Source organism: Gorilla gorilla, chromosome 23, assembly GCF_029281585.2.
Source record: "Gorilla gorilla gorilla isolate KB3781 chromosome 23, NHGRI_mGorGor1-v2.1_pri, whole genome shotgun sequence".
Taxonomy (NCBI): domain Eukaryota; kingdom Metazoa; phylum Chordata; class Mammalia; order Primates; family Hominidae; genus Gorilla; species Gorilla gorilla.
In genome coordinates this window covers 21,452,455-21,478,062 of record NC_086018.1, presented here as the reverse complement: position 1 = coordinate 21,478,062, position 25,608 = coordinate 21,452,455, and the positions used below count along the sequence as shown (strand labels likewise).

Here is a 25,608-nt window from a genome sequence, read left to right as displayed (position 1 = left end):
GCCATCTCGGGGAGGCGTTAGCTAGAGTGTAACAAATATGACCCCAGCAACTGGGGAGGGAGAGCTCATTCCTTCATGAGGTGTGGGGCTGGCAGCCCCGCAGGCAGTCAGCCACCCTTCCTCTCTGGCCTCCGTCCTGGGCACTGGGCCCAGGCACTGGGCAAGGAGGCTGCTGCACCTCCTTTCTCCTCTTCCTTTTTTTTTTTTTTTTTTGAGAGGGAGTATGGCTCTGTCGCCCAGGCTGGAGTGCAGTGGCGTGAGCTCGGCTCACTGCAAGCTCCGCCTCCCGGGTTGACGCCATTCTCCTGCCTCAGCCTCCCGAGTAGCTGGGACTACAGGCGCCCGCCACCGCGCCCGGCTAATTTTTTGTATTTTTAGTAGAGACGGGTTTCACCGTTTTAGCCAGGATGGTCTCCATCTCCTGACTTCGTGATCCGCCCCCCTCGGTCTCCCAAAGTGCTGGGATTACAGGCGTGAGCCACCGCGCCCGGCCTCTCCTCTTCCCTTTTAGTGGGAAATATACCTGCAGCCTAGATTCCCAGAAAGGGGTGGTGAGAGAGCAGACACGCCACTGATTGACCCAAAGTTCTCGGAGCCAAGGGATGAGTGAAGAGGGCGTGGCCGGACTCGGTTCCTGCCCAACCCTCACCTACCCCCAGCCGTTCCTGTCCGCCGCCCCCAACCAGCCATTCCTGCCCGCAGTTCCTGTTCCCGGGCCTGTCCCCGGGTTTGTCCCCAGGGCCAGTCCCCTAGGTTTAGGTCTGCCCTACCTCGCCCCACCCCATCGCCCTCGCCATGGGTCTGGAGCTGTACCTGGACCTGCTGTCCCAGCCCTGCCGTGCAGTCTACATCTTCGCCAAGAACGGCATCCCCTTCGAGCTTCTCACAGTGGAGCTGACTGAAGCTGGGCTGGGCAGGCAGGCCCAGGGGATATTGGCCGCAGATCCCTGCCTGTCCCCGCTGCTTTGCAGTCGGGCCAAGAATGCAGACTAACACGAAGAATCAGACTCTCCGGTGTGGAAACTATTACATAATTATCTATGTTATTATTTTTACTTTTTGGAGACAGGATCTAACTCTGTCACTCAGGCTGGAGTGCAGGGGCACAATCATGGCTCACTGCAGCCTCGACCTTCCAGGCTCAAGCGATCCTCCCGCCTCAGCTCCTCAAGTAGCTGGGACTACAGGTGCCCACCGACATGCCCGGCCAATTTATTATTATTATTATTATTATTATTATTATTGAGAGGAGGTCTTGCTGTGTTTCCCAGGCTGGCCTAGAACTCCTGGGCTCAAGTGATGCTCTTGCCTTGGCCTCCCAAAGTGTTGGGATTACAGGCATGAGCCGCCATGCCCCGCTGGTTGTCTATTTTAATCGAGGCTTGATCTTTGCTTGTGAATACAAAACATTCTTCAAAATACAGGTTTAGAGAGGGCACAGCAGGCACAGAATGAGGGTAGGGAAATGGAGTGGGGCCAGAATATCTTCACCCCATGTGCTTGGAAAAAACAATGAAACTGCCTCTTTGTTTCCTAAGTAAAATAGTCCCCGTCTACCTCTGCCTGTGTCTCTTCCACTTTTTTATTATTGATTGATTGATTGATTGATTGATTGATTGATTGATTACAGTGTCTCAATCTGCAGCCCAGGCTGGAGGGCAGTGGCATGATCCCGGCTCACTGCAGCCTTGACCTCTCAGGATCAAGTGATCCTCCCAACTTACTCCTCCTAAGTAGAATAGTTGGGACTACAGGCATGTCCTCGTGCCCAGCTACTTTTTTTTTTTTTTTTTTTTTGGGTGTGTGTAGACGCGTGATTTTGCCATGTAGACCAGGCTGACCTTGATCTCCTGAGCTCAAGTGATCCTCCTGCCTCCTCCTTCTAAAGTGTTGAGATTACAGACATGCACCACCATGTCTGGCCCTGGGTCTCTTCCACTTTTATGTATTTCTTGGCATTCTTCTGCCTTTTCTTTTTCCTGCATCTGACTTGCTCTATCCCATGGGGCTTCTCACCCAGCTGAAGGGGCTGCTCCTAGAGGCTAGAGGCTGGAGGACCCTGTGGCAGGGCAGTGGAGGAAGCCAGCACCTTCACTCTGAGCTCCAGCGTTTGCTGGTCTGGCTGGCACACAGAGATGCAGCTGGAGCAGAATTCAGTGGAGGAGGCAGGGCTATAACTGAGCAGTAGGGCAGAGAGCAGAGCCAGAGCCCCCTGGGCAGGCCAGAGGGAGGACCCTGCTCAGCTGACACTTCCCAACTGCTGCCCTTGGTACAACCAGCTTGAGTCACCTGCTACAGAACAGGGGCTGGACACAGAAGAAGTCTGTGGAGGGAGAATGGGCAGGGGTGTGCATGTCCATTCAGTAGAAGGCCAAAGAGGCCCACATGTAGGCCTATGATCAGACTGGAGCCTGGCTTGACTGAGGTCCTCTGATCCAAACACCAGGCACCTAATGTGGCCTCTAGCACTGGCCTAGAGTGCTAAAGTGAGTCAGACCTGGGAACCCCCAATGGGGAGGGAGCCTTGAGAGTTCGGCATAAGAAAGGAAGAAGAGCTGAGCCACCAGAGGCTGAGTAGCTGAATGGGGCAGGGATTCCCAGCAAGAATGAGGTTGGTCTGAGGGTTGGGAACATGTTTGGCTGGGACTCTGGGGTATTGACAGGTCACCCAGCCTGGCCAGTAGGGCCTAAGTCCCCAGCTGGGATAGGAAGCTGAAGCCTAGAGCCCAGGGAGGAGGCTGGAGGGGTCTGACCTATGGATGGAACTGGCTGGGGGTGGGGTGTGAATTGCAGCTCCAGGGAATTGTCCTTGAGCCATGCTTCAAGGAGCTGGACACAGGAAAGGTGGCCCTCTGATGGGGTCAAGGTCTGTGACACAGTGACTAACAGAGAGGCTTCCTCTTCCCTGATGCCTCCCAGATAGGGGCCTCAGAAAGCTGCTGGTGGGATTTTGGGGTGGGGGTGGGCAGAGACCTCAGAGAACTCTGGGTTGTCCCCACTCACCTCTCTGATCTCTCCTGCAGGCCAGCAGCACAGCGATGCCTTTGCCCAGGTGAATCCCCTGAGGAAGGTGCCGGGCCTTGAAGGATGGGGACTTCACCTTGGCTGAGAGGTAACTGGTCCCTGGGCTGCTGCCAGGCCTTGTGGGGCCAGTCGGCTGTCTGTTCACTGTTGATGGCTTGGATCATGGACTGTGGGCCCTGCACCAGCCCCAGGGTGAAGAATGGGCTGAGGCAGGCAGAGGTGCCCAGTGTTGAGAGGGTTATAGAAGTCTCCTCCTGCATTGTACAAGTGAGGAAACTGAGGCTGGAAGAGGGGAGGGACTTGCACAAGGCCACAGGGCCCAGTCTGCTTCCGGGCCTCCTCACCGCCAGCCTTGCCCTCCGAAAAAAGGAGAGTGCTAAGTTTCGAGGAGCGGCTGTACCAGGCATCTTAGTGCTACCATTTTGCCCACAAATCCTGTGGGGCAAGTGCTGTTTCCCTGGAGAGTCGAGGGACCACTCAGCGAGCTTCAGTGGCTATTTGCTAAACATCCACCAGGGCCAGACCCCATTTAAGCCCTGAGGCTTGAGCAGCGAACGTGTCTACGTCCTTCTCATGGAGCTCACATTCCATTAATAGTAGGGGGAGCTCACAGTAACCCATGTAAACGTGTAACATATCGGATGTTGATGGATGCCATGGAAAAAATAAACAGGGTAAGAGTGGGGGTGTGTGTCATTATGAGTAGGATGTTGAGGTAAGACTCCCTGGAGGAGGTGGCATCTGAGCAGGGAGCTGTGGGAATGTGCAAGGCATGAGGGGAAGGGTGTTCTGGCTGGAGGGAAGAGTGAGGGCGAAGGCTCCAGGTGGGACAATGCATGGGGTTCAGACTGGAGAGCAACGCGCCAGGGTGGGTGCAGTGAGCAGGAAGAGCAGGAGGTCACGACAGAGGGGAGCATGGGACACTGGGAAGGCGTTGGCTCTTACCGCAGGTAGATTGAGTCGCTGGAGGGTTTTGAGCAAAGGAGAACTGTGATCTGACTTACGTCGTAAAGGATCCCCCTGGCAGGGGTGAGAAAGCCATTGCAGTCATCTGGCATGCAGCGCTGGAGCCCCAGACCAAGGTGGTGGTGGTGCAGGGTTGGTGGGGATTGTGGTCGGTTCTGACTTTTCTTGAAATCTAACTGCAGGGTTTGCTGAAGGGTTGGAGGTGGGTGGGAAAAATGAAAGCCAAAACCAGCCTCCAGGTTGGTGGCCGCATGGTGGCGTCCTTTACCGAGGCCACATAGTGCCTCCGTGGTGGAGCTGGATTCACATTCAGAGCCTGGGATCACTGGATGGTCCAACACCCATAGAGGCATGATGAGCTCTGGGGGTCAGACTGCACAACCCTTCACCATAGGTGAACGGGAGATGGGACAGGGTGGGGAGCAATGCTGCCATGTCACCTGGAAGGCTCTCTCCCTGCTGGCCTTGCTCCTGGCCCTGTCCACGCTTTGGATATGTTGGGGAGATACCCAACTTGCTCTCGTTCTTCAGACTCACACTGGGTGCCCCTTTCTCCTGGAAGCCTTCCGTGAGCCCCTGCTGAAGTTCATGACATTTTGTTTCTTCCTTGCTGCCCTTAGTTGAGATGATAGTCTGGCCCCGTGTAGGGCTGTGTGACCCTGGGCAGTTACCTAACCTGTCTAAGCCTCACATCCCTCCTCTGCATCATGGGGATAGTGAAAATGCCCCAGAAAATGGCTGAAGAGTGTTCAGGGCATGTCTTCTGCCCCTGCCATGTCCCCCCAGTGTGGCTAGCTTGCTCTATATGAGCTGCATGTACAAAGCACCTGACCACTGATACCTCCAGGACCTGCAGGCCCGCGCCCATGGGGATGAGTACCTGTCATGGCAGCACATGGCCCTGCAGAGTAGCTGCTGGGCCATGTGGCAGAAGGTGAGCCATGGAGGGCAGGGACACCTCCCAAGATGCCAAGGGATGCTGCTTTCACTTTACAAAATCCTGTTTAGACCTGAGACCAAATCCTGGAATGCCAGAGACTGCCTAATTCACCCAACTTGTTTCATAGAGGGGAAACCAAGGACCAGAGCCAAGGAAGGATTCCCCTAATGTGCCTTAATTCCACAGCTACCACCTGCACACTTACACTCACACACTCTTCGACACACAGCCACGCACACTCACACACACATCCACCCACGTCCACACACAGTCACACGATGTATCACATTCACACATATACACCCACACACACAATCGTAACATTTACACACAGTCACACAGTTAACTCCTATACACACATATACACCCACACAATCACACGATTCACTCATATTCAACAGTCACACAACTCACTCACATTGACACACATACACACCAACCCCACACACGATTCACATACATACACACACATATACACCCACATACACAACCACACCATTCACTGACATTAATACAAAGTCATCACACAGTTCACTCACACACACACACACACATACACCTCACACACAGGCACACAATTCACACCAACAAAATCACACAGTTCACTCATTCACACACATACACCCACATACACAAATTCACACTGCTCAGTCACATTTACACACCATTCAAATTCACACACATATACACCTACATACACACAGTTCACTCACATCACACACATATACACCCACATACACACAGTTCACTCACATCACACACATATACACCCACACATAAACACAGTCACACAATTCACTCACGTTCACACACACAGTTCACTGACATTCGTACACATACACACACACCACACACAGGCAATTCAGTCACATGGCCGAAAGCCAGTCCTTACCTTCCTACGGTTCCCTTCCCAGTGTCACCTCAGCCTTTGGCCCTCAGCATCCCCTGCCCATGCCTGGACTGCTGGAGAGCCCTGAACGCACCCCATCTTCATGCCTCCAGCACTAGCCCAAGCCCTTCCCTCTGCCAAGAGCACTAAGTGCAACTCAAGATCACTTCTAGGGACCCTTCCCTGCCCCTGCTGCCAGGTGACCTGAGGAACCTGCTGGCCCCGCTTGACAATGATGCACAGCATGGTTAGTTCAGCTGAGGGCGCTCTCCCAGACTTACTGCCACCTACACAGCACTAGGACTGACTGTTTAACTTTATTCTTTATTTCGTGTGCTTTATTGGAGTGTCTGTTGAAAGCAAAACCATCCAATAAGGAACAATCCCAAGGCAGCCAGCATGGATCAAGAAGGCACAGGCTGTGGCGGCCATCCCCAGTGCCTGATGGGGAGAGGGGGTGGTAATGGAAAAGGCCCAGGAAAGCAGGCCAGAGTGTCCCCCAAAGTATGAGAAATCACTGGAAGAGAGAGCCAGAATGGGACCTAAGACAGAAGCCACCACCAGGCACCCTTAAGGCAGGACAGTTGCAATGGTTACTTGGAATACTTCTGCCTAGGAGTGGTGTTGCGGGAAATCAGGGACCCCAAACAGAGGGACCGGCTGAAGCCATGACAGAAAAACGTGGAGTGTGAAGATTTTATGGACATTTATTAGTTCCCCAAATTAATACTTTTATAATTTCTTATGCCTGTCTTTACTGCAATCTCTAAACATAAATTGTAAAGATTTCATGGACACTTATCACTTCCCCAATCAATACCCTTGTGATTTCCTATGCCTGTCTTTACTTTAATCTCTTAATCCTGTCAACCAAGGAGGATGTATGTCGCCTCAGGACCCTGTAATAATTGCATTAACTGCACAAATTGTACAGGATGTGTGTTTGAGCAATATGAAATTTGAGCACTTTGAAAAAAGAACAGGATAACAGCAATTGTTCAGGGAATAAGAGAGATAACCTTAAACTCTGACTGCTGGTGAGCCAGGCGGAACACAGCCACATTTCTCTTCTTTCAAAAGCAAATAGGAGAAATATCGCTTAATTCTTTTTCTCAGCATGGAACGTCCCTGAGAAAGAGAATACGCACCAGAAGGTATCAGCTTATAAACAGCGCCCCTGGGCATGGCCTGTCTCTTATGGTCAAAACTGCAGAGATGAAATATACTCCAGTCTCCCATAGCACTCCCAGGCTTATTAGGAAGAGGAAATTCCCACCTAATAAATTTTGGTCAGACCAGTTGGTCTCAAAACCCTGTCTCCTGATAAGATGTTATCAATGACAATGTTGCCCGAAACTTCATTAGCAATTTTAATTTTGCCTCGGTCCTGTGGTCCTGTGATCTTGCCCTGCCTCCACTTGCCTTGTGATATTCTATTACCCTCTTAAGTACTTGACGTCTGTTAGCCACACCTATTTGCACACTCCCTCCCCTTTTGAAAATCCCTAATAAAAACTTGCTGGTTTTTGTGGCTTGTGGGGCATCACGGATCCTACCAACGTGTGACGTCTCCCCCGGATGCACAGCTTTACAATTTCTCTCTTTTGTACTCTGTCCCTTTATTTCTCAAGCCGGCCGACACTTAGGAAAAATAGGAAAGAATCTACGTGATTATTGGGGCAGTTCCCCCAGTAGAGTGGCACATGGTGGGCACAGGTCAGGCATGGGAAATGGGCCCCAAGGCCACAAGACATGTGGGCAGGTAGCCCCTCGAGCGTGTATGGAACATCCTGTTTATTCATCTGCAGTGACATCTACTGTCATATTTGAGAACTGCATCCACAGCCACATGGCCTCCTGTGAAGACCTCAGGGCAAACTGCCCTTCTTGGAAGGTGATGCTAGGGGGGATGAGCAACATCTTTCTTGGAGGTTTGAATTCCTCAGGGCCCCTCCAGCATCTTGGTCTTCCTAATTCCTCCCTTGATCCCCCAGCCCTAGGGGTAGTAGCTTCTTGCAGTGTTTACCTCCGTGTTAATCTGGATTCTCTCTGTCTTTGGAGTTCTCTAATGCATGGTTACCAATTCTTTATATCAAGTTCCCTCTGTTAAAATAATTGTGGTGGGGTCCATCCCATGGATATACATGGAGGTCTGTGTGACAATGTATAATCTTACTATTTGCTGTTATTACAAAACTGTCCTAGAAGACATGAATGCTTGTTAAAAGAAGTCTTTTAAGTTTCCTAGACTTCAAAGACCGTTGCTACGCCCTGTGAAACATCGCCTATATCCTTTAACGGTTTGCAATTCGAATTGGTTACTTACTTAATATTTTGTTGCCCTGGTGATACAATTATGTTGACTTGTTATTGTGAGGTTACTTTGGTTAACCATGATGAGGATTACTAGCACATACTTTTACTCCATATGTATAACACAACAATGTAGTAAAACCAATAACTCTTGGTTCTCTATTCAAAGTGTTTGGAATCTTTATTCTATTTAAAACACTGATGACATTTGCCAATTTTTGAGTGTTCTTCATGTTATTGATTTGTAGGAGCTCTTTATATATTGCAGATTTAGTCTCTTACTGGTTATGTATGCTGCACCTGAGGAATAGCAGCACTGCCAAGGACACTGAGTGTCTTGTCTGTGCAGAGCTTCACATGAAGCTGGAGACAAGGGACTGGGGCAAGAGGGAAAGATAAAAAGGGGCAAATAAGTAACAGAATGAATCCTTGTTGCTAATCTCCTGGCCCCCATCCCAGACCCTTCAGGGGATCCTGGCGATTCGAAGCAGCATAGCCGGATAGGCCTCTGGTGAGGGTGTTGGGAGGGTTTTCTTGGCCGCCTGTTCCAGGATGCTCAAGATGATGCTGTGGGCCTCCTGGCATAGCTCAGCACCCAGGAAAGCCTCCACTCGTCCACGCCATGCTGCCAGTCGTGGCCGTCCCTCAAATAGTTCATAGCCGAGAGCCACCGGCTGTAGGGACAAGGATGAAAAAGTTGTGGGCATACAACTTTCCCAGTTGTCACTGCCGACCTGAATGCTGGAACCATGGGCAGAAGTATCAGAGACATGGTCCATTCTCCAGCCCCTAAGTGAATGGACCACAGGGGCCCAGGCAGTATGTTCAGCCTTAGAGCCCAAGAGCAGCCGGGGTGAGACCCCACACCCAGGCAGGAGGCAGAAGTTCAGGGTTCTGGCCCCAGATCATCCAGAGACTTGCTCTATGATTCTGCGCAAAGTTCTGGCTTTCTCCAGGCCTCGGTGTTTCTGTCTGCCTCATGGGTGTGACACGAAGAGGGACACTGCCCACAGGCTGAGCTCACACCTGCATCAGCTCCTCCAGAGCCATGAGATCAGCCAGTATCACCTGCTGGCCAGCAAGGAAGGGCCTGTCCCCCAGGAACTTGTCCTCCAGCCATTGCAGGGCCTGGTCTATGGCAGTCCTGTTGCGTTCCACCTTCTCCTTGGGCACCTGGACCCCAATGAGTGGCCCCAACACCTGATGGGGGCACAGAGTGGGTCAGTCTATGGCTCCTGCCTACTGCCAACTACTCTCTGATGGCCAGTCACTCTCCAGATGGCTCTCCTCACCTGGACCTACAGGGGTACACCAAAGGTGCCACGGATGCAGTCGGCATGCCAGCCTAGGTACTCATGAACACGGGCACGAGCCTGCAGGTCAGATGGATACCAGTGGTCCGGTGTCTGGTACTTACAGCTCAGGTAAATCAGGATGGCTGAGCTGGGAACAAATGGGCAGTGGCTATAAGGACACTGGCACCAGGCATTTACCCCTAGCTGCTCCCATCCGCCAGTGGGGCCCAGGGGCTTCTCTGCATTTGAAGGACTGCCCTCCAGCCTCGCCCTCCATCTCCAGCTCCCCAACACCACCCCCTCCTCCTACGAGTCTCCTCCTGTCTTTGTTTCCTTGGGCACCAACTCTTGGCTGGACCTTCTGCTTTGCACTTTGACACCCTCATCTCTGTGATATGCCAGCAGCTGCCCTGTGAGGTAGAGACTCCTGTTAGCCTTTTAGCACAAGAGAAAACTCAAGGTCAGAATGGTCAAGTGACTTGTCCGAGGTGGTGCAGCTCAGAATAGGCTCCCTGGACCCCTGGCACCCTGCGTGGGGCTGGCACACAGTGGATGCTCCGTGGAGTCCCTTGCGTGTCCACGCGCTTGGGTCAGGGATCATGAGGGGAGGAATGTCTTTGGCCCCCCTCTGACAGGCACCCAGCCATCACTTCTGCAGCCACCTGACCTCTTGTCCTTTTCCTGCCCAGCAGCTGGACCCCACCACGAGCTGTGCCCTTGGGCCATGGCATTGGCCTCTAGGCCCGGACTGGGTAGATTGGGTAGTCTGCGACAAGTCACTAGAGGCTCTTTTCAGCTGGCATTTGTTGAACAAATGCGCAACAGTGGAAAAATGTTCCCTTGTCTTCTCTTCTAATACCCTTCAGTCTGGGAGTGGAGAGGCCCTGGGGCTCAGAAAAGGCTGAAGATGAGAGGTGGGGGGACATGTTCTGTCAGCCCCTGCTCATCCCGGACACACCCCAAGCTGCACCTTCTCCCCAGATCCCTCTCCTTTCTTTCTTTCCTTTTTTTTTGAGACGGAGTCTCCCTCTGTTGCCCAGGCTGGAGTGGGCTCCCTCTGTCACCCAGGCTGGAGTGCAGTGGCGCGATCTCTGCTCATTGCAAGCTCCGCCTCCTGGGTTCACGCCATTCTCCTGCCTCAGCCTCCCCAGTAGCTGGGACTACAGGCGCCCGCCACCACGCCCTGCTAATGTTTTGTATTTTTAGTAGAGACAGGGTTTCACTGTGTTAGCCAGGATGGTCTGGATCTCCTGAGCTCGTGATCCGCCCACCTCGGCCTCCCAAAGTGCTGGGATTACAGGCGTAAACCACCGCGCCCGGCCTTTTTGAGACGGAGTCTAGCTCTGTCGCCCAGGCTGGAGTGCAGTGGCGCGATCTCAGCTCACTGCAAGCTCCGCCTCCTGGGTTCACGCCATTCTCCTGACTCAGCCTCCCGAGTAGCTGGGACTACAGACGCCCGCCACCACACCCGGCTAATTTTTTGTTTGTTTGTTTGTTTTTTGTATTTTTAGTAGAGACGGTGTTTCACCGTGTTAGCCAGGATGGTCTCGGTCTCCTGACCTCGTGATCCGCCCGCCTTGGCCTCCCGAAGTGCTGGGATGACAGGCGTGAGCCACCGCGCCCGGCCAGATCCCTCGCCTTTCCCCTCCCTCGCTGCCCCATGGGGTATGGGAGGGCCATTGGGGCCCGGGGCCAGAGGGGAGAGCCAAGGTCACATGGGCTCCCGATGCGGTGAGGGGTGAGGGAAGGAGGGCACCTTTCGGTCAAGATGAAATCACCATCCTTGAGCGTCGGCAGTTTCCCCAGGCTGTTGATCTGCAAGAACTCCTTGCTCTTGTGCTGCCCTGAAGAGGAAGAAGTCAGAAAAGGTCTTCAGAGTAAAAACGCTGCACCTCTACACCCTCCCTCCCCCTCCCCAAGCGGAGCCCCACAGCCCTGAGAAACAGCAAGGTCTGGGACTAGAGGCCTGGATCAGCCTCACTCCCTGGCTGGGCCCCCCTGCCCTGCCACATTCCGGGGCAGCTGGGGGGCTTTGGTGGGTGGGGCCAGGTGCAGCAGGTGGATAAAGAGAAGTTTTCTAGCCGGACTCCAGGGGGCCAGGGGAGGGGAGGCAAACTGGGGTGGCTCATCTCTTCCCATCTCTTAATTCTCAAACAGCCTGTCCTTCTTCCCAAGGTCTTCTGGGCTTTGTGAATTTATATGCGTGCATTCCACGCAAGAACTCTGTAAACTCCATTCAGTATTTTCTTTCCATCCCTACAGAGCAGAAGGTAACGTTATACTCCTTTTCAGAAGGCAAGCTAAGGTTCAGAGAGGCTGTGATCCCTCCAAGGCCACTCAGTCGACAGCATTCTCTGGTGGCAGACGCGGCAGGAGGAGGTGAGGGGGCTGTGCGGGCGGCGAGACGCTCAGGGCAGAGCAGGGCGGGGGCCTGGGGGTGCACTGGGTTTGTGGACACGCGGGGAAACGGGCTGGGCCCACCTTTGATAAGATCCACGGTGCGCAGCTCTAAGGGGATGCCATTCTTCTTGGCGAAGATGTAGACGGCGCGGCTGGGCTGGGACACCAGGTCAAGAAACAGCTCTAGGCTCATGGCGGGGGCGGCAAGGACAGCGGGGATGGCAGTGAAGGAGCTGAGCGCGGTGTGGGCAGCAGCTGTGGCAGGCTCCGGGCGCGCCAGGAAAATAGGGGATCAGGCCCCACCCCCTGGGGACAGCACCCAGTTGGAGCGCACCACCCCCGGATCCGCCTCGCCCCTTCGGTTCCTGTCCAGTCCTGCCGGCCAAGACTCCACCACCAGATCCGTGCGTCCCTACAGGGAGGGCGGTCGCTATGAACGCACAGCTGGGAGGGTGGAGTTGGAGCTGGGGGCCCTGGACTGGCAGGGAGGACGCGGATGCAGGGGGCCGACTGCAAGGGGAAGGGGAACCAGCTGGACAGGGAGAAGCAGGTCTGCTTTTCGGGATCCCGGTGCCAGGGACCCTGCCCAGTTCCAGGCGCCGCCCCGACTGGGCGCCGCCGTCCTGGAAAGGCCCCAGCGCACGGACATCTGAGGGTTCGTTCAGAGCTCTGTTTCTCGGCGCTGCATGGTGGCGGAAGGGAGGGAGCGAATGGGATCCTCTAAAAGGGATCTTAGAGTTTCACCCAGTGGGATGTGACACTTGCAGGTGTCCCAAACTGGTGGGAACCTTGACTGGAAGGCTGGGGTTAAGGATGAACTTTCTACCGTCCAGACTGTCCCCTGCAGAGCAGCTGCTGCCAGACAGCGGGAGCTCCCACTTCGTGCACAGGATGGGGGCAGGGAGCCCGCAGCCGCGGGAGGCAGGAATGACTGTCCGGGAACCTCCTTTCTTCTCCCTGAATCCCAGCCCTGGCATCTCACCAGGGGGCACAGTGATGGTCCAGGGCTGGGCCCGGGACTCTAGCTGAATCTTTCAGAGTATCCCATCCCTCTGGCCAGTGGCCCAAGCGAGTGAACCAGAATGCTTCCTTGGGAGTTTTGAAATTGGAACTGGAGAGAGGAGCTCCCTATGGGGAGGTAAATGGGAGCTGGGGCCACCTGTAGTGACATTTCCTGAGTTCAAGGAGTAGACGAGTCTGAGAGAGAAAAGCTGACTCAGAGAAAGGGAGTGATAACAGGGCCTGGTGGCCCACACCTGCAATCCCAGCTACTCTCATGGGATCTGTTTCTCTGATGTCTGGGTATGAAAGGACTTTCTAAGCCTCAGAACAGTGGGAGAACTCAACAAAGAAAAAACCAATACATATACAAGGATACTTTGTGGAAGCAAAAATGGATTAAACTTAAGCAAAAAACTGGGAAGGATCTTGGTAAAAGATACGTCATACGGAAGTAATGTTCTTTAAGATGTTCTTAGAAACCCATCGGACAGGTGGGGTGTGGTGGTTCACGCCTATAATCCCTGTACTTTGGGAGACAGAGGTGGGCGGATCAGTTGAGGTCAGGAGTTTGAGACCAGCCTGGGCAACACGGTGAAACCCCGTCTCTACTAAAAATACAAAAATTAGCTGGGTGCGGTGGCACACTCGGGAGGCTGAGACAGGAGAATCACTTGAACCTTGGAGGCAGAGGTTGCAGTGAGCTGAGATCATACCACTGCACTCCAGCCGGGCCACTGAGCGAGACTGTCTCAAAACAAACAAACGAACAAACAAAAAGAAGAGAAACTCATCAGACGAAGACACAGGAAAAAAATGAGCAAAGGAAATCAGCAGAGGCTTCATTGAAGGACAATGAGAAATGGTCAATACATGGATGAAAACATGTTTAACTTCAGTAATAAGTAAGCACACACCAACACAACATGCACATACTGTTTTTATTTATCAAAGGCACACATATTTTTGAAATGAGTACTCCTAATTAATATGTACAGAGCACTTACCCAGTGCCCAGCACAGGGGTGGCACCCTGTGTGTGAGACAGCATGAAACAGGTAGACACGCGCCCTGCTGAAAGTAAGGGACCGCCTCTCTGGAGGATCCATTGGGCAATAAGGAGGTTTCCACACCTTAACTGTGTCTGCCTTGACCTCTGGGGCCTGGGAACAGAGCCCCCTCCAGCTGGTGGGGAAGGAAGTGTGGTGTGTTTGAGGACAGAATGGAGAGAAGTTGAGTAGAGCAAGTGTAGACTCTTCCTATCCAAAGTGTGGTCAATGGACTGGGAGTATCAGCATCACCAGGGAGCTTGTTGGAAATGCAGAGGCTCAGGCCCCACTCTGACCTTACTGATTGGGAGCATAAACTGTAACCAGATTCCAGGGAGGATTCATACACACATTCCCATTTGATAAGTGGGGGTAGTAGGAGGTGAGGTGAAAAGTGGGGAGGGGATGGCTACGGCACTGGAGAAGGCTGGCTTTGTGTTGAGGCCTTTCTCATGAGGGCAGTGGGGAGCCATGGAAGGCTTTATGCAAGGGAGGGTACGGGCAGATTGAGATTGCAGAAGGATCGCACTGGTTGCCTTGTGTGAGGACCCAGGGAGAAGGGGGAGGCTGTCCCTGTTTGAGTAGGAGATGAGAGCTACTGGTGGCTATGAGCGGAAAGAAGTGAGCAGAGGTGAGCAGAAATCCCAAGGACTGGTGATGATAGGATGATGGTGGGAACCAGGATGGGCTTTGGGCAGACCCTGACCCCTCTCTCTGCCTGTCGGCCCACCAGACAATAATCCCTGTGTTCCTGGGCGAGTCAGTGCCACCCGAGATGTTGGCGGCCACTTTGGCTGAGCTGGACGGATGCCTGCAGCTGCTCGAGGACAAGTTCCTGAGGGACCAGGCCTTCCTTACTGGGTCCCGTATCTCTGTGGCTGGCTTGGTGGCAATCACGGAGCTGATGCATGAGAGTGCCATGGGGTGGGGTGGCCCGCTGGGCAGTGGTGTATCCGGGAAGGGAGCTGACATCCCAGCTCATGTTGTCTTTTCTGGCTGTGGGACCCTGTGTGAGTCACTTCTCCTTCTGAGCCTCAGTGTCCTCATCTATAAAATGGGGCTTTACAAACCCCTCACCGCAGCTATATTAAGAGGCTTCCAAGTGTCCCCAGGGAGGGGGACATCCTAGCCCATCACACACATGGTGGAGGAGGGAAAATCCAACCAGAGAACCCCTAAAGCAGGTCATGCTGCCTTACACTTGGCTATGCCCAGCCCCTCCGCTGACTCTGTCTTCTCCTAGCCCATCAGTGCTGGCTGCTGAGTCTTTGAAAGCAGACCCACGATGGCGGCATGGCGCCCAACACGTGGAGGCTGCAGTGGGGGAGGACCTCTTCCAGGAGGCCCTCCCAGCTGTCCTGAAGGCCAAGGACCTGCCTCCAGTAGAACCTGCTGTTAAAGAGAATCTGAAGACCTTAATGCAGCTTTTCTTGCTGTGAGTGCGTGTCCCACGCTTGCTGAGCCACTGAGGGGATGCTGTGTTGGTAGAACAAAGACATGGAGCTGTCTGTCTCCTTGGTTGAAAAGAAGACATATCTGCAAAGGCTCTGGTCCACAGTTCCTCCAGATATCATGCCTGCATTCCTTCTGTCTCCTACCCCATTCCATTCTAGCTTCCACGTGACCTCTGAAAAGAGCTTGGGCAAACGCTTACTTGACCCTGACCTTCTGTGTGGAGCTTTGTATGGTTCCTCACTGCCCAGAAGCTAAAGTACAAGTCATTGAACTTTGCATTCAAGGCCTTGCTCCCACTCCTCCAGGTGGCCCCTTCTGCCTGCACACTCCTATACCCCTCTCTGGGCTCCCACCTTGGCCTCTTGGCCTCTGCTCATGCTGTTCCCTCCTCATCTTCTTCGCCTGGTGCCCCTCCTGGTCTTTTGGCATTTGGCACCCTGTCTCTTCTCCAGGGAGACTTCCCTGACCTCCCCAGCCCCAGTCCAGGTCAGGCGACCTCTCTGGGCTCCTCAGCCCCAGTGTTTCCTTGCGGGGGATACCCCCGGACTGAGCATGTATCATAGATGAGGGGTGACCTGGTGGAAAGACGTCTGAATCAGGATCAGCCTTGGTCTCCTCGGTCTCTCTCCTCACTGTGGGGCGATGTTGTGTTCCACAAGTGGGGTGCAGGGCTGGTTCATGAACCTCCTTGCAGGAAGGGAAGTCCCTGGTTATTTCCTGGCCCTCTCCCATGCCTCCTCATAACCTTGACCACAGTCTTCTCTACACCCCACTCCCGGGCCACTGGCTCGTCCATGCCCCACACCTGGTCCCAGACTTGCCACCTGTCCCTGCCCTCTCCCCTTAGGACTGTCATATTTACCTGTCGTGTGTCTCAGACCTTCTGATATCTGAGTCATCTAATAAACAAACTGCTAATAGGACAAGATCATGACAGACAGAGACTCTGTCGGCCTTCAGTGGAGGCTCCTTTAAGTATGCACACTTATAGAGAATTTTATACATGTAGTTGAAATTGTACATATAAACTTGCAAATTTTTTCTTTCTTTTTTGCGGGGGGAGGGGGGGAGCCTGGGTCTCACTCTGTCATCTAGGGTGGAGTGCAGTGGCACAGTCATAGCTCCCTGCAGCCTAGATCTCCTGCGCTCAAGCAATCCTCCTGCCTCAGCCGCCCAGGTAGCTAGGACTACAGGCACACACCACAGCACCCAGATTTCTTTTTTCTTTTTTTTTTTTTTTGTAGAAAATAAAGAAGAGAATCTTGCTATGTTGCCTAGCCTGATCTTGAACTCCTGGGCTCAAGCAATCCTCCCTTCTTAGCCTCCCAAAGTGCTGAGATTACAGGTGTGAGCCACATTGCTTGACCACAACTTCAATCATATTTGTAATGTACAATTCAAGTGATTTTGCCACACTGACCACACTCATGTTTAAGCCACGCCAACAGAGGTCCATGTTTTTTGATGTTTTCTTTGAGATGGAGTCTCGCTCTGTCACCCAGGCTGGAGTGCAATGGCGCGATCTCGGCTCACTGCAAACTCCACCTCCACGGTTCAAGCGATTCTCCTGCCTCAGCCTCCCGAGCAGCTGGGATTACAACGTCTGCCACCACGCCCGGCTAATTTTTGTATCTTTAGTAGAGACGGGGTTTCGTCATGTTGGCCAGGCTGGTCTCGAACTCCTGACCTCAGGTGATCCGCCCGCCTGGACCTCGCAAAGTGCTGGGATTACAGGCGTGAGCTACCGTGCCCGGCCTTTCCATGTTTTAAAGAACATATTTTGCCACCCCCTGGTGGACAGTGGCTCATCACCGGCACAAGAGGCTACACAGGCAGATGTCAATGGGGACCAGGCAGGGACAGGTATTGTCGTTAGCCTAGCCCTACCCGCGCCCCCGCGAGTAACCACATCTCCTGACTGCCCAAGCGCAGATTTCCATCCTGAACACGAAATTGCCTGACTTCGAAATGGTGGCAAATTATTCAAAAAAATTTTAAGCTCCCGTTGTATTGGTTATTAGGGTCGAGCCTGGGTAAGACCCCTATAGGTGTGTGTGTGTCCTTGTGTGTTGGTTCAGACCTCTAATAGGACTAGGAACCGGGCGACCACAGCGCGGAAGCTTGAGAGGGAAACCCACCTGGCGCCAGGCAGGAGGGTCGGGGGAGACAGGGTGGGTCCACTACCGGGTTAAAGACCTGTAGTGGGTGGGGCTACACGTAGGGCGGAGACGATGGGACTTCCGGAAATCAGCCGGCACACGTGACTTTTGTTTGCAGAAGCGGGAGGTACCCTAGGCAGCCAATCGGGGAGCGCCGAGTCTCTGTCCAGCCAATGAGAAGCCAGGTTGCTGTGGCGCCTCGCCCCTCCTCCCTGGTCCGCGAGCCTTGGGTACCCCCAGCTTTTTTTCCGCCAGAGCTGCTTCCGTTCCTCTGCCCGCCATGCCGTTTCTAGAGCTGGACACGAATTTGCCCGCCAACCGAGTGCCCGCGGGGCTGGAGAAACGACTCTGCGCCGCCGCTGCCTCCATCCTGGGCAAACCTGCGGACGTGAGCGTGGGCCGGGCAGCACGGGGCGAGGGGAGGTTGGTGGGCCAGGGGTCCGGCCCTGTCCCTGCTCCGCCTCCCCGACAGTGACCCCGAATCTTTTCCCCAGGGACCACTCCCCACTCCTTTCCCCACGCCAAGCTCTGACTTTCCGTGCTCCACGATCCCGCGGCTCCCCCCCTGCACGTCTTTCCCTTGTCGCCCTCCGCAGTCATGACCCGGGCGTGACCTTCAGGGACCGCGGCCTGTATCGGGATCCCTGCCCCGCGAACACTGCGCGTTTCGGCTTTCGCGCGCTCGGGTCCGGTCCCCAGAGGTAGCCCGGCCGGCTCCAACTTCGGGCAAAACTTTTCATGTCCCCCTCAGCGCGTGAACGTGACGGTACGGCCGGGCCTGGCCATGGCGCTGAGCGGGTCCACCGAGCCCTGCGCGCAGCTGTCCATCTCCTCCATCGGCGTAGTGGGCACCGCCGAGGACAACCGCAGCCACAGCGCCCACTTCTTTGAGTTTCTCACCAAGGAGCTAGCCCTGGGCCAGGACCGGTGCGTAGGGGTGGGTAGTAGGGGATCCATGTGGGACTGCCGCAGACTGGAGCCAGTGATCCTGCCTCAGGGGGAAAAAACCCATTTCTTGCCCTGCCCAGTAAGGACACATCAGGGTCTGGAGCTTTGGGGCCCCCTGACTCCTTAGGTTCCTGCTGTTAGGACCATCTTCAAAGTGCGAGCAGGATTGAATGTATTTCTGGCTCTGCTCCTCAGTGTGTAAGTCTGTGAACCGGGAAGGCTCTCTTTTAACACCCCCGGGGCAGTGCAAGGGTCATGTGGGATTGTCTGTGTGCTGTACCTGCCTTGGCACCTGACAGGGTAGGTACACGTGGCTGAAGTGTGATTTTAGAACTTTTCCAGGCTGGTCAGAAGGAATTCTGGGTATGTTCTGAAGTTATGTATTTTGGACCTATGTCCCAGCCAGGTTCCAGGTGAGGTTCACGGGAGACTCACAGAGTAGTGAAAGACCATTGGCCTGGATGTCTAGACATCTGCTTTCTGGGTCCTGCATAGCTGGGGGACCCCAGACAAACTTGGAAATGAACCATCTCCAGTTGGCAACCTCCTCTTCTGTGAAAACGGGAAAAGACCTCCCTCCCCAACAAGAAGCCTCTACAACCCAAACCTGGTGTTCTGTGACTGAGTTAAAGTTTCCTCTTGGGTAAAAGATATTCTTGAGGCACATCCATGTCTAGGAAGAAGTAAGGGCATGAGAAGCTTGGAAGGACACTGTCCAGGCATGGTGGCTCATGCCTGTAATCCCAGCACTTTGGGAGACCAAGGCGGGAGGTTCATTTGACCCAGGAGTTGTAGACCAGTCTGGGTAACATAGTGAGATGCCATCCCCCAAAACAGTTTTAAAAATTAACCAGACATGGTGGTGTGCACATGTAGTCTCACTTAGTTGGCAGGCTGAAGTGGGAGGATGGTTTCAGCCCAGGAGGTTGAGGCTGCAGTGAGCTATGATTGCGCATGGCAGTGAGACCTTGGCTTAGAAAAAAAGACCTTCTGAAATGGAGCCTTTGTTAGTCCATGAAGGTCGATGAGGAATGGCTGATCCTGCTAGGTCCTCCCTCAAGCTACAGAGGAATAATACAGTCAGCCCCCTGTATCACTGGGTTCCGCATCTGTTGATTCAAACAACCATGGATTGAAATATTAGAGGAAAAAAAATTGATAATTGCATCTATACTGAAAATACGTATAGACTTTATTCCTTGTCATTATTCCCTAAACGATACAACTATTTACATAGTACGTACATTATATTAGGTATTTTAAGTAACCCAGAGATTAATATTTAAAGTATATGAGAGGATGTGTGTAGGTTACATGCAAATATTACACCATTTTATGTAAGGGACTTGAGCAAATGTAGATTCTGGTTTCCTCTGGGGATTCTAGAACAAATCTCCCATGGATACTCAGGGAAAACTGTTACTCTAACAACAAGTGTTATACACTTACCATGTGCTAGGTACTCTACAGGTACTTTACACTCGTGATCCCATTTGATCCTTACAATCCCTGTCCACTCTCCCTTTGCTCAGACAAGACATGCTATCCCCATGAGGTACATAATCTCCATTATGCCAATTTTATGATGAGAAGACAGGCTGTTCATACTCCCGACCCCCCCGACCAGGCTGTCCCAAGTTCTGGTGTTCCTCACTGGAAACTTGCTGTTACCTCTGAGAGGAGCATGTTCACTTATGGCCCAGACATTAGTGGCGGGGTTGGTGGGGTGGGGGGTCACCCTGTGCTCAGCCTTTGAGAAAACAGGTGGCTGAGGTACTGTGCCCTTAGGGAGCCTGCAATTAGGAGGTAGGGTGCCCCTCAGTACACAAACTGATGGAGATGATAGAGTGTGCGCCACACACCGAGGCTACCGTATTGTGTGTCTGTCCTAGCTGGGTCATGATGTGCGGCCACATCCCACACCTGAGTGTCCCACTGCCCTGCTGGGGGTTGGGGAAAATCATTACTGGGATGAGAAGGTTTGCAAAATGCCTGGTGGACTGAGGCAGGCTGTCCTGAGTACCCACAGTGGGAGTACCTGGCAGGGGTCTTGCAAGATGTGGTGTTAGCCAAGGAGCTGATGATATCTTTTTCTCTGTCTCCTGAAGGATACTTATCCGCTTTTTCCCCTTGGAGTCCTGGCAGATTGGCAAGATAGGGACGGTCATGACTTTTTTATGATTGGGCACGGAGGGATCCAGGGCATCTGTGAACTGGCTGCTTCTTCCAGAGAGATCTCTTGGCAGAGTGAGGGCCTGGTGATAACCAGCTTTGGATTATCCTGCATGCAACATTCCTGTGATCACATATTCCTCTTCTTCATCCTCATATGAAATAAATGAAGAGAGCTTCCTCATTCAAACATGATTTCTTACCTTCTATTATCTCTCCTGGGCATCTGGGGCCACCATGGGCAGCAGGGCTGGTGGATAAGACCGTAGGGAACCTGGAGGGGGATGATTTCCATCTTCAGGGCTGCTGTCTGATGTTTAGACTGCTCAGATCTGGGGCTGGAAGACTCAGCCTGGAGGCTCTGCTCTCCACACCCATCTGCAGGCCTGTGGGAAGGTGTGAGCAGCTGGTCCAGCTGGGGCCTTCCTGCAGACTGCTGACCTGAGGCTCCTGTCCTCAGCCCCAAAATGGGACCAGACCTCTGGACTCCTCCTGAAGTCTACTCCCTCCATGACTGGCTGGGCAGCCTGCCACGCCACTCTCCCCTTTTCCCCACCTCTGTAGAGTGGAGGCAGGGGTTGCCTGTGTCCCTTTGGGGGTTGGTCACTGGTTTTCCAGAAGCAGGGTCCCCAGTCTGCCCCTCCTCCTCCCCAGGGTTGCAAGCTTTGACTCCCTCCCTTTGGCAAGACTCAAACCGTCCTCCCAGCTGCCCCATCACCCCTTCCTGGCAGTAGCACGACCTTTCACAACCTTTCCAGCCCAGGGGCCCCCAGGCTGGGAGGACAGCTGGGGGGACGAATGGCAGGTAAGGCTTCCTGTGTCTTCTGTCCTGTTGCAACTGTGCCACCTGCACACTTACACACTCATGGACACACAACCATGCACATACACACATCCACCCGCATCTAGTCACAATTCATCACATTAACACACATATACAATCGTACCATTTACACAGTTAACTCACATACACACACATATACACCCAGTCACATAATTCACTCACATCCAACAAAGTCACACAACTCAAATTCACACATACAGACCAAATCCCCACACACGTACACACACATACACAATCACACCATTCACTGACATTCATAGACAGTCATCACACAGTTCACTCACACACATACTCCCTGTCACACACAGGCACACAATTCACACGAACAAAATCACACAATTCACTTATCCACCCACATACTCAAATTCACACTGTTCACATTTACACACAATTCACTAAAATTCACGTATACACCCATGTACACAGTTCACTCACATCACACACATATACACCCACAGTCACACAATTCACACACAGTTCACTGACATTCGCACACATACACACGCACCACACAGGCAATTCGTCACATGGCTGAAAGTCCTCACCTTGCTACAGTTCCCTTCCCAGTGTCACCTCCGCCTTTGGCCCTCAGCGTCCCCTTCCCATGCCTGGACTGCTGGAGAGCCCTGAACGCACCCCATCTTCATGCCTCCAGCGCTAGCCCAAGCCCTTCCCTCTGCCAAGAGCACTAAGTGCAACTCAAGGTCACTTCTAGGGACCCTTCCCTGCCCCTGCTGCCAGGTGACCTGAGGATCCTGCTGGCCCTGCTTAACGATGCACAGCATGGTTAGTTCAGCTCAGGTCGCTCTCCCAGACTTACTGCCACCTACACAGCACTGGGACTGACTGTTTAACTTTATTCTTTATTTCGTGTACTTTATTGGAGTGTCTGTTGAAAGCAAAACCATCCAATTAGGAACAATCCAAAGGCAGCCAGCATGGAGTGAGTGCAGTGGTTGAAACTCACATTATTGCAGCCTCGACCTTCTGGGCCTAAACAAACCTGCCTCAGCCTCCCACGTAGTTCGGATCACAGGTTCATGCCACCATGCTGGGCTAATTGTATGACTTTGTAGAGATGGGGTCGCACTTTGTTTCCCAGGGTGGTCTTGAATTCCTGAGCTTAAGTGATCCTCCCACCTCAGGCCATTTTGCAAACATGCTCATCCCGGTAATGAGCGTTCCCCAACCCCCAGCAGGGCAGTAGGACACTCAGGTGTGGGATGGTGGCTTCATATCAGCATGACCCACCTAGGACAGACACTCAACACAGTAGCCTCATCGTGTGTGCTGCACACTCCATCATCTCTGTCAGTCTGTGGGCTGAGGGGCAATCTGCCTCCTCCTAATTGCAGACTCCCTAAGGACACGGTACCTCAGCCACCTGTTTTCTCAAAGGTTGGGCACAGGGTGACCCCCCCACCACTAATGTCTGTGCCATAAGTCAACATGCCCCTCTCAGAGGTGACAGCAGTTTTCAGTGAGGAGTGCCACAGCTTGGGACAGCCTGGCTGAGGGCAGGGGAGTATGAAGAGCCTTAGTCTTCTCATCATAAAATTGGCATAATGGAGATTATCTACCTCATGGGGATAACATGTCTTGTCTGTGCAAAGGGAGAGTGGACAGGGATTGTAAGGATCAAATGGGATCACGAGTGTAAAGTACCTGTAGAGTACCTAGCACATGGTAAGTGTATAACACTTGTTGTTAGAGTAACAGTTTTCCCTGAGTATCCATGGGAGATTTGTTCTAGAATCCCCAGAGGAAACCAGAATCTACATTTGCTCAAGTCCCTTACATAAAATGGTGTAATATTTGCATGTAACCTACACACATCCTCTCATACTTTAAATAATCTCTGGGTTACTTAAAATACCTAATATAATGTACGTACTATGTAAATAGTTGTATCGTTTAGGGAATAATGACAAGGAATAAAGTCTATACGTATTTTCAGTATAGATGCAGTTATCAATTTTTTTTCTCTAATATTTCAATCCATGGTTGTTTGAATCAACAGATGCGGAACCCAGTGATACAGGGGGCTGACTGTATTATTCCTCTGTAGCTTGAGGGAGGACCTAGCAGGATCAGCCATTCCTCACCGACCTTCATGGACTAACAAAGGCTCCATTTCAGGTCTTTTTTTGTGAGCCAAGGTCTCACTGCCACACAGGCTGGAGTGCAATGCGCAATCATAGCTCACTGCAGCCTCAACCTCCTGGGCTGAAACCATCCTCCCACTTCAGCCTGCCAACTAAGTGAGACTACATGTGCACACCACCATGTCTGGTTAATTTTTAAAACTGTTTTGGGGGATGGCATCTCACTATGTTACCCAGACTAGTCTACAACTCCTGGGTCAAATGAACCTCCCGCCTTGGTCTCCCAAAGTGCTGGGATTACAGGCATGAGCCACCATGCCTGGACAGTGTCCTTCCAAGCTTCTCATGCCCTTACTTCCTCCTAGACATGGATGTGGCTCAAGAATATCTTTTACCCAAGAGGAAACTTTAACTCGGTCACAGAACACCAGGTTTGGGTTGTAGAGGCTTCTTGTTGGGGAGGGAGGTCTTTTCCCGTTTTCACAGAAGAGGAGGTTGCCAACTGGAGATGGTTCATTTCCAAGTTTGTCTGGGGTCCCCCAGCTATGCAGGACCCAGAAAGCAGATGTCTAGACATCCAGGCCAATGGTCTTTCACTACTCTGTGAGTCTCCCGTGAACCTCACCTGGAACCTGGCTGGGACATAGGTCCAAAATACATAACTTCAGAACATACCCAGAATTCCTTCTGACCAGCCTGGAAAAGTTTTAGAAAATCACACTTCATTTTTATTTATTTATTTTTTTTGAGATGGAGTCTCGCTCTGTCGCCCAGGCTACAGTGCAGTGGCATGATCTCGGCTCACTGCAACCTCCGCCTCCCAGGTTCAAGGAATTCTCCTGCCTCAGCCTCCCGAGTAGCTGGGACTACAGGGGCCTGCCACCATGCCCGGCTAATTTTTTATTTTTAGTAGAGACGGGGTTTCACCATCTTGGCCAGGCTGGTCTCGAACTCCTGACCTTGTGATCTACCCGCCTCGGCCTCCCAAAGTGCTGGGATTACAGGCGTGAGTCACCGCTCCCGGCCAGGAAATCACACTTCAGCCACGTGTACCTACCCTGTCAGGTGCCAAGGCAGGTACAGCACACAGACAATCCCACATGACCCTTGCACTGCCCCGGGGGTGTTAAAAGAGAGCCTTCCCGGTTCACAGACTTACACACTGAGGAGCAGAGCCAGAAATACATTCAATCCTGCTCGCACTTTGAAGATGGTCCTAACAGCAGGAACCTAAGGAGTCAGGGGGCCCCAAAGCTCCAGACCCTGATGTGTCCTTACTGGGCAGGGCAAGAAATGGGTTTTTTCCCCCTGAGGCAGGATCACTGGCTCCAGTCTGCGGCAGTCCCACATGGATCCCCTACTACCCACCCCTACGCACCGGTCCTGGCCCAGGGCTAGCTCCTTGGTGAGAAACTCAAAGAAGTGGGCGCTGTGGCTGCGGTTGTCCTCGGCGGTGCCCACTACGCCGATGGAGGAGATGGACAGCTGCGCGCAGGGCTCGGTGGACCCGCTCAGCGCCATGGCCAGGCCCGGCCGTACCGTCACGTTCACGCGCTGAGGGGGACATGAAAAGTTTTGCCCGAAGTTGGAGCCGGCCGGGCTACCTCTGGGGACCGGACCCGAGCGCGCGAAAGCCGAAACGCGCAGTGTTCGCGGGGCAGGGATCCCGATACAGGCCGCGGTCCCTGAAGGTCACGCCCGGGTCATGACTGCGGAGGGCGACAAGGGAAAGACGTGCAGGGGGGGAGCCGCGGGATCGTGGAGCACGGAAAGTCAGAGCTTGGCGTGGGGAAAGGAGTGGGGAGTGGTCCCTGGGGAAAAGATTCGGGGTCACTGTCGGGGAGGCGGAGCAGGGACAGGGCCGGACCCCTGGCCCACCAACCTCCCCTCGCCCCGTGCTGCCCGGCCCACGCTCACGTCCGCAGGTTTGCCCAGGATGGAGGCAGCGGCGGCGCAGAGTCGTTTCTCCAGCCCCGCGGGCACTCGGTTGGCGGGCAAATTCGTGTCCAGCTCTAGAAACGGCATGGCGGGCAGAGGAACGGAAGCAGCT

General features: G+C 53.2%; 3 protein-coding genes and 1 pseudogene across 5 annotated transcripts; 2 read left to right on the top strand and 2 right to left on the bottom strand.

Moving 5' to 3' along the window:
- The first annotated feature begins 681 nt into the window (after positions 1-681).
- On the top strand, positions 682-16,533 carry LOC101148458 (glutathione S-transferase theta-3-like; annotated as a pseudogene).
- Positions 8,295-12,380, bottom strand: LOC109024512 (glutathione S-transferase theta-2-like). The gene is given in 5 exon segments (XM_031005624.3): positions 8,295-8,806; positions 9,159-9,332; positions 9,425-9,575; positions 11,184-11,271; positions 11,909-12,380. Coding segments are annotated over 5 exon segments (735 nt in total). The 5' UTR covers positions 12,021-12,380; the 3' UTR covers positions 8,295-8,596.
- On the top strand, positions 11,713-20,799 carry LOC101147498 (D-dopachrome decarboxylase). Of its 3 annotated transcripts, none has more exons than XM_004063164.4 (4): positions 11,713-11,806; positions 17,745-17,877; positions 18,241-18,416; positions 20,546-20,799. In XM_004063164.4, exons 2-4 carry the CDS (start codon positions 17,770-17,772, stop codon positions 20,616-20,618), a joined length of 357 nt encoding a protein of 118 aa, XP_004063212.1. In that variant the 5' UTR covers positions 11,713-11,806; positions 17,745-17,769; the 3' UTR covers positions 20,619-20,799. The 3 variants fall into 3 exon arrangements, with proteins under 3 accessions (XP_004063212.1, XP_018874017.1, XP_063560764.1); XM_019018472.4 differs by having other exon boundaries at positions 11,789-11,806; positions 18,241-18,426; XM_063704694.1 differs by lacking the exon at positions 20,546-20,799 and adding an exon at positions 18,840-19,043 and having other exon boundaries at positions 11,789-11,806.
- Positions 20,800-22,302: 1,503 nt separating this feature from the next.
- Positions 22,303-25,608, bottom strand: LOC115931951 (D-dopachrome decarboxylase). The gene is given in 4 exon segments (XM_031005625.2): positions 22,303-24,030; positions 24,032-24,190; positions 24,937-25,112; positions 25,476-25,608. Coding segments are annotated over 4 exon segments (498 nt in total). The 5' UTR covers positions 25,584-25,608; the 3' UTR covers positions 22,303-23,975.

Coding starts and splice junctions, on each gene's coding strand:
- LOC101147498 (XM_019018472.4), top strand. CDS start 17,770: ATGCCGTTTCTAGAGCTGGACACGAATTTGCCCGCCAACCGAGTGCCC. Junction 17,878..18,240: donor TCCTGGGCAAACCTGCGGAC/GTGAGCGTGGGC, acceptor TGTCCCCCTCAG/CGCGTGAACGTGACGGTACG. Junction 18,427..20,545: donor GCCAGGACCGGTGCGTAGGG/GTGGGTAGTAGG, acceptor TGTCTCCTGAAG/GATACTTATCCGCTTTTTCC.